General features: G+C 38.4%; 1 protein-coding gene across 1 annotated transcript in view; it reads left to right on the forward strand.

Moving 5' to 3' along the window:
* Nucleotides 1-7,266, forward strand: part of Znf367 (zinc finger protein 367) — a 19,487-nt gene extending 12,221 nt beyond the window's left edge. Inside the window, 2 exon segments of the mRNA XM_008855114.3 lie at nt 1,479-1,617; nt 5,837-7,266. Coding sequence (XP_008853336.2) covers nt 1,479-1,617; nt 5,837-6,059 — 362 coding nt within the window. The 3' untranslated portion in view covers nt 6,060-7,266.
* The last annotated feature ends 1,271 nt before the right edge of the window (nt 7,267-8,537 follow it).

The raw sequence follows: 8,537 nt of genomic DNA on the forward strand, positions 1-8,537 counted from the left end.
ATCTCTCCAGCACAGAATTTTTTTAAGAGGAGAGATTTTTTTTTTTTTGATAAAGGACGAAAGATTTCCCCTCAGCTCTTAAATCCAGGGCTTTGCACATGCTGTACAGGTGCTGTGTCCCAGAGCTACACACCCAGCTCAAGATTTCTTCCTTGCTAATTGTAATGCATGCTACATTTCTTAGAAATTATTTGATTTTTTTTTTAAACAAAATTTTCTTTTACATGAAAATCTTAAAAGACAATTACAAATACTACACCAAATTGTAAGTAGAAAAAGCCATAAAAATAAATGTAATCTTCAAAGTATTCAAAGTAGGCTTTTATGTTGTTTTTCAACTCAAAGTAAAGTAAGCGTATCTTAAGTGACTTTTTAATTTTAATTTTTTTTTTTGCATTTCTGTGTTTGTGTGTGTGTGTGTGTGTGTGTGTGTGTGTGTGTGTGTATGTAGGTCAGAGGACAACTTGTAGAGATGGTTCTCTCCTACCACATGGGTCCGAGGGATGGAATGTAGGTTGGGCAGCCTTGGTGGCAAGCGCCTTTATCCACTGAGCCATGTTGCTGGCATTTTTATGTGATTTATAACCATGTCTAAAGATGTTTTTCTTACGCACAGTTTAATATATTTCAGTAGCGTTCTGTCCTGTTTTTCTATATTTTTTTGATCATTGTTGTAAATCTTAAAAATATTTACAAAGTACTTGTTTTTAGTTTCCAATTTGAGAGAAAACTTTAATACTTATCTCTGTCTGATTTAATATAATAGCCTCTAGTTCCATCCATTTTCCTTCAAATGACACTCCTTATGTGTATAGTCTATATCATAGACTATTATTTTTTATCCATTCATCTCTTGATAGGTACCATTTGTTCTCTTGAGTTTGTTGAGATCATCTGGCCATTCTTTACTGGATTACTTGCTTTTTTTTTTTTTTTTAAGTTCTTTATACATCTTTGGTATTAATCCTCTATCAGCTAAATAGCTGCAAAGATTTCTCTCACCCTATAGGCTGTCTCTGCTCCGTTGGCTACTTTCTCTTATGTAGCTCCTACAGACTTTTGCATCTAGTGAATTTGTTAAGCACATGCACAGTGTTAAATATTGAATATATGACTTGATGGCTTGTTTGTAAAATTTGCTTGTGACCAAGAAGGCTGACAGGGATGTCTTTACATCTAGGATTTTGGAATGTTTCCTTACAGGATGTAGTAGAATTCCTGAGTCAGGTTTTTGAACATGTTCGTGGCTTGTACTTGAAGTGGGGTTGGAGATACAGTACATGGCATTGACCACATCATGTCAGAACCACCTTCCTGACCTTTCCTACCACTGTGTGACTGCAGAGGCTCCTTTGGCTATCAAATGATGGATCTCTCTGCCTTCCTTTAATGTTACTGTACACCAGCAATACTGGACATGTTCACTATGTCTGTTGAATATCCAGGTTCTAATGAGCATTTCTTTCCATGTTTTAAAGGCTGCCTGAGCAGATTCACCCATGCAAACCGCCACTGTCCAAAGCACCCCTATGCCAGGCTGAAGAGAGAGGAGCCAACTGACACTCTCAGCAAGTATCAGGCTGCGGACAACAAGGCTGCGGCCGAGTGGCTGGCAAAGTAAGGCCCTGCTGTATGTGGTCTCTGGGAAATGCTGTGGGGCTTGGCTTTGTGTTAAAGTCTGGGAATTCTCTGATTTTAAATAAGTTACTCTTATACATCCTTTACAGGATAGTTCAGAATAGTTTTTAATTTCCCATAGAGTTGTTAGGAGTGCTTGGGATCTGAGTGTGATACAAACAAAATAGTTTGAGTGCCCCAAGCACAATTTTTATTTTTTTGGTCTTTTTGAGATAGGATTTTCCTGTAGCCCCAGCTGACGTGGAACTCACTATGTAGACCAGACTGGCTTCGAATTCACAGAGATCCATCTGCCTCTGCCTCCTGAATGCTGGGATCAAAGGCATGCGCCACCATGCCTGGCTAACAGGTTTTTTTTTTACAATTTTTCATATTCTTTGTTGCACTGTGGACAATTATGGAATACTTCATGAATTTACATGCCATGGCAGAAAGGAGGCTGTATCAAAATCTTTCTCTGCAAATACTTGATTTAAAGACTCACCTTTTGCCAGGTGTGATGGTGCACGCCTTTAGTCCCAGCACTTGGGAGGCAGAGGCAGGTGCGGATCTCTGAGTTCGAGACCAGCCTGGTCTACATAGTGAGTTCCAGGACAACTGTGCCTAGAAGGAAGACCCTGTCTGAAAAAAGACCAAAAAAAAGAAAGAAGCCTTGTCTATTGTGAACATTATTAGGGTTTATCCACAGTGCCCCTGGGCCCCTTGCTATGCTGTAACAGTTTTGCCCTCACACTGGTCTGCACCATTGTTGTTTCACTTCTTCGGCCCCTCTGCTCACCTTCATTTCTTACGCAGGATAAACTTGACTTCAGGAGGCTCCCTTGACCTGCTCAGCAACTTCGAGAACAAACTGGCTGGGGTCTACTTCTTCATAGATGCTTTTAAAGGGCCAGTATCATCCTCAGTGTGAAGTCTGACCCTTTGCTGTAGCACTCAGAGCCCTGCTGGCCTATTTTCATTGTCCTGTTTCAGTTCAAACTCTACTTAACTAATGACATTCTTTTTCTTTTTTTCTTTTTTCCTTTTTTTTTGAGACAGGGTCTCTCTGTAGCCCCAGCAAGCCTGGAACTCACTATGTAGATCAGGCTGGCCTCAGTCTCATAGAGATCTGCCCGCTGCGGCTTTGACATTCTTTTAATGCTTCTGCATATACTGCCAAACTGTGTAGTATGAGTAGTCTCTATATCCTGAAATGACATAGTTGTAATTTATTTTTTGTATATAATATTTATTTTGAGATAGGATGTAGCCCTGGCTGGCCTGAACTCGTATGTAGACTGGGCTGCCCTCAAACTCCCGGAGATGTCTGCTTGTACCTGTTCCAGAGGTGCAGCCATCAAGGCGTATGCAATCATGTCCAACTATTTCTTGCATACAATTTTAAAAACAGCTTTGTTTAACTATAATTGACATATGATAGGTTGTATATATTAAAAGTGTACATTTTGATACATTTAAAAATATATTTTACTTATTTTTATTTGATGTGTATGAGTGTATTGTCTGCATGTGTGTAAGTGCATCCATGTTGTGCAATGCCTGTGGAGATCAGAAGGGGGCATTGGATTCCCTGGAACTATAATCGGATGCTTGTTAGCCACCATGTGGGTGCTGGGATTTGAACCTGGGTCTTCTAGAGCAGCCATCTCTCTCCAGCCCCCACAATTTGATACATTTTGACACATCTACACCATGAGACCACCAGTCAGACTAATGGACATATCTGTCATTTAGGAGTTTTCTAGCTCTCTTTTTGTAGCCCCTCCCTACCCCACTCCTCTCAGACAACACTGATCTGCTGTCTGCTGTTACTGTAAATTAGTTTGCACTTTCTAGAGCTTTATACAAATATTGTCAAATGGCTGCTTTCACTGAGCACCACTGTTGTGAGTTCATCAATGCTGAGTGGCTCCTGTTCTGCAGCCCTTTCCTGTTACTTATTCAGAGTGGTAAGCTATCCTGCAGTTCCATATCAGCTTGCTTAGTCATTCACCTTTGGTAGACATTAGGTTTGCTTTTAGCTGTTAAAAATAAAGCTGTGAGCATTAATATACTTTGGTGGGGGGGGGTTGTTTGTTTTTATTTTTTATTACTATTATTTTTTATGTGTATGAGTGTATTGCCTGCATGTATATGAGTGCACCCGTGTCGAGCAATGCCGTGGAGGTCAGAAGAGGGTTTCAGATTCCCCTGGAACTGGAGTTAAGGACGGTTAGTAGCCGTCATGTGGGTGCTGGGAATCAAACTCGGGTCCTCTGCAAGAGCAGTCAGTGCTCTTAACTGCTGAGCCATATCTCCAGCCCCTTGTTTTGGTCTTTTTGAGACAGGGTCTCCCTGTAGCCCCAGTTGGCTTAGAACTTGCTATGTAGACCAGGCTGGCCTTGAACTCACAGATCTGCCTGCCTCTGCCTCCTAATTGCTGGGATTAAAAGCATGCACCACCACACCTGGCAATATACAAGACTTTGTATAGATATATTGGTGTGTGGTGACACTGTCATTTATATGTGCATTTCTTTAGATAGCAAATGAATGAACATTCGCATTTTCTCTTGTGAATTATCAGTTGTTTACATAATAGAATAAAGCCGGAGTTACATTTTTTGGACAAACTACATATCACTGATAGTAATTTGTTATATTTGTGGGTTTAATGTTTTACATAGTCAATCCTGTTAGAAGTTATCATCCCTCTGTGAATAGGTATCTTTTTTTCTCTGTGGTACCAGGGATCCTGATGTCCAGGGCCTTGTACAGGTTAAGCAAGTGCTCTACCACTGAGGTATATTCCCAGAAGATAGGTTCCTAAGGCTATTTTCTTCAAATTATTTCTATATTTTTCTCCTAGCCCATTTTATACTTGATCATAAAAGCAAGATTTTTTTTTTCTCCTATGCTGTTTCAAGTTGGGGGCCTTGACACATGTTATGTAAATGTTCTACTTCTGAGCTACTTTCCTAGCCCACTGTATGGCAAATACATGAGTAGAGAAAGAACTGAATATGAGCTCTGAAACAGCCAGTTTTTTATTACAGAAGCCTGAGTACTAGTTGTTACTTCTTGAACTTAAGTTTTTCCCTTTGTAAATGGGAATTATATATGCTATATGTGAAACCACTTCAAAAGGTCATGAATAGTCACAAAAAAGCAATACTATGTTAACTGCTCCCTTAACAAAGTTTTATTTTCATTACCATATATTCATTGGGCATAGTAATGAGTTTCATATAAGTCTATCAGGTCCTTTGATCACATTACTCTCTCTGTATCCTACCCTTTCTCCTCCTAGACCCTTTCAGCACCGCCCCCTTCAGTTTTACTTCTACTTTCATGACATGCATAAACATGATTTTTTTGTTGTTTTTTAAAACTTTTTATTTTTATGTGTATGAGTGTATGTAGGTAAGTGCATCCATGTTGTGCAATGCCTGCAGAGGTCAGAAGAGGGTGTCAGATTCCCTGGAACTAGAGTTAAGAGACAGTTGTTAGCTGCCATGTGGGTGCTGGGAGTTGAACCTGGGTCCTCTGCAAGAACAGTCAGTGTGCTCTTAACTGCTGAGTCCTCTAGCCCCATATACAGATGATTTTATGAGTATATAAAATCCGAGATCCACTATAAAATCTGAGATCCACAAATGAGAGAAAACATGGGAGATTTGCCTTTCTGTGTCTGACTTATTTAATATGATCTTTAGTTAGATCCACTTTCCTGCAAAGGACATAATTTTGGTTCTTTGTGGGTGAATTAAACTATTACACACACACACACACACACACACAGACCACATTTTCATCTGTTTACAGACACCTAGACCGATTCTATAACTTGGCTACTGTAAGTGTAGATGTACAAGTTTCTGTGGTCTGTTGACAGAGTCCTTCAGCCATCTACCCAGGAGTAAATAGCTGAGTCATATAGTCCTATTTTTAGTTTTTTTGAGAAACCTCTGTATTTATTTCCATAATGGCTGAACTAGTTTGCATTCCCACTAGCAGTATATAAACAGTTGACTGAGGTGAGATGGAATCTCAGTGCAATTTTAATTTTCCTGATAGTTAAGGCTGTTGAACATTTTATATGTTTATTTACTATTTGCAGCTCATCTTTTGAAAACTAAGACTATTTTTTTTTAAACAAAAGTATATATTTGGCAATATTGAGTCTACCATATAAGTAACCTGTCTGCCTTTTACCCAGGTATTGGGAGATGAGAGAGCAGCGCACCCCTACTCTGAAAGGCAAGCTGGTTCAGAAAGCTGATCAGGAGCAGCAGGACCCTCTGGAGTACCTCCAGTCTGACGAGGAGGACGATGAGAAGAGCGGCGCCCAGCGCCGACTGCAGGAGCAGCGGGAGAGGCTGCATGGGGCCCTGGCACTCATCGAGCTGGCCAACCTGACAGGGGCACCACTCCGCCAGTAGCCCCTACACTGACTCCACTGTACAAAGTACTGCCCAGCATACTTACAAAGTAGATCCTTGGGCATAAGCTAAGCACCTTATTTGCTTATCATAGGCTGCTATTCTGTAGAATTTTATGAAGAATGTCATTGCCTCAGACAAATGGGGTGAGAGAGAATTGCACTTTTTTTTTATATGGAAATGGATTTGATGTAAAGTATAAAATATTTTGTAAATATGGACTGCACAGTACAGGGTAGAAAGCTACACATTGTGGGAAGCTAGATTTTGCAAGTTTAATGCATTCATTGGAAGCAGTTCTCACAGAAAGCACTTTGTGAATAAGACATTTGTGTGAAAAAAACAGAATGGTACAAATAGCCAAAGAAGGTTGAAATAGATTATTTATAAGATCATTTTTAACAATGTATTTTAGTGTGTGTGACAATACTGTAAACACTGAAGCAAGAAAGTATGAGATATATATATAAGATACATATTTTTAAATTGCAAAGTAGCATGCCCAATAGGGCTAGAGAAATGGAGGCCAACTATTTGGAAAGATGCTGTAAGTTACAGACCTGGACCTGGAAAATAGGTATTTGAGGATCTTGATGAGATAATAGTTAGGAATTTTTTAAAAATTGGAGTAAAATCAGTCTTATTCCATCTTTCTGGGGCTTTTTAACTCACTATAATGTTTAAGCTTGGAAAGCACTTGTCACCCCTAGCTTGTTAACTTGGGGACTTTTGCACATTTTACAATTCTTGTTTGCTGAAAGTGAGTGATTAATCTTGCAAAGTCTAGGTAACATGGCAATTGGTGCATATGTGCATATACACCACTTACGTCTATTATGAGCCCTGTTATGAGATTTGGGACTTGTTTGTGTTAATAAAAGGGACATCTGCAGGGTTGTTTTGTAATGAAATGTTTTTGGTCTTTTGTTAGTAAACACTAAATTGTAATTGTACTGCTTGTTTAGCGTTCTTAGCAAATGGAAGCCTCCATATTTATATTTTGAGTGCATATTGTCACCTTTCTGCTTTACCTCAGAATAACATGCCAAGCTACTTTGTGTTCACTAAATTTAGCTACCAGTTAAACACTTCAGAAATATTAACTACTCAAATACGTAGGCTTCTGGAATAGTTTTTAACTGCAAGTGTGTTAAACGCTGGTTCAAAACCATTTTTTTCCCAAATAACCATCACACTGTGTACTAAGGCATGAGCAGAAAAACCAGGGACTGAGCAGTCTATCTCCTTTATGTAGTCAGAAATCTACTACTTAGCTTTTTTTTTTTTTTTATGAGCTGAGCTACTTGATATGCATAGCATGGTGATTATGGATTCCTTGATTGGAGTAAACTTCAGAGTAATAGGGGAAGATGGGCTTCTTGGTGCCTTTTTCTTTGAGTTGAGGTAGCACCCTACAAGTGTAATTTACACATTTAGAATGTAGGCCTTGTTATCCAAAAATCCCACTGGGTTGCAGTACACAGGTAATCAAAATGTATAGCCTTGGGGAAGGGGAGGCAAGGAAATGCCTGGACAAAAGTGTGAAGCTGAAGGTAGGACAGTTACAAATAATGTGTATGATGAGGACATGCTTTAAAAATGGAATTCCTCTGTATAGTCAATTACCAATCTTTAGGGGGGGTTGTAATGAGAGAATTTATATTTGTAATGGTCTGAGAATTTTGTTTGTACTCTGGTATGTAGAGTTTAACTTGGAGCACTTAAGTATGGTAAGAGAGACCATAGCATCTGAATTTTCTTGGTTGGGGTTCAATATTTTCTCTAGAATTTTTCCTTTCAGAAATGGGAGCATGAACTGAAATGCAATTGACTCATCAGCCTTGGGAAGTTTAAAATCTGATCGACTTTCCTAAAGAAGGAAGGCAGTACAAATTTGAAAAACACCAATATTAGCCAGTTCTCAGATGATAAATTTTAAAGTCTTCCAAAAGTAAGGGCTTTGTTTCTCCAGTTGGCTTTTGTCAACCACAATAATTATTTTCAGAAGTATTTTTTATTTGTATAATTGGAACAGTTTAAGAAATTATTACAACTGCTTACCATTGGACATGTTTTAAAGGGTTCTTTTTTTGATATAAGCTATATACTTGGACAAAATACATTGGCATCTAAAATATGAAGTGTGTTAAGACTGCTTTTTGTTTTAAAAATGTGGTTTACATTCAGATTTTTGAAGTGTTTTATGCTTCATACAGCTAAGTTGTTTGGCAGAGTTAACAGCATATTAATAAACATGCTGTAATTTTAAAGGATGCTTTGAATAAAACTTTATTTTAATTTAAAGCTCAAAGTACATGGTCATTCTTGAGGTTTTATAATTTGTTTCTATATCAAAAATATAACTATGGTACAAAAACCTAAAATTTAACCCTACATCCTTGTATCAACATTCTAAAATTATTTTGGCATATTTTCTATTTCAGTCTCATCTCAGTCTTGTTTTTTTTTTTTTTTTTT

The sequence above is a fragment of the Nannospalax galili genome, unplaced genomic scaffold (genome assembly GCF_000622305.1).
Source record: "Nannospalax galili isolate Female #2095 unplaced genomic scaffold, S.galili_v1.0 scaffold467, whole genome shotgun sequence".
NCBI classification, from domain to species: Eukaryota; Metazoa; Chordata; class Mammalia; order Rodentia; family Spalacidae; genus Nannospalax; species Nannospalax galili.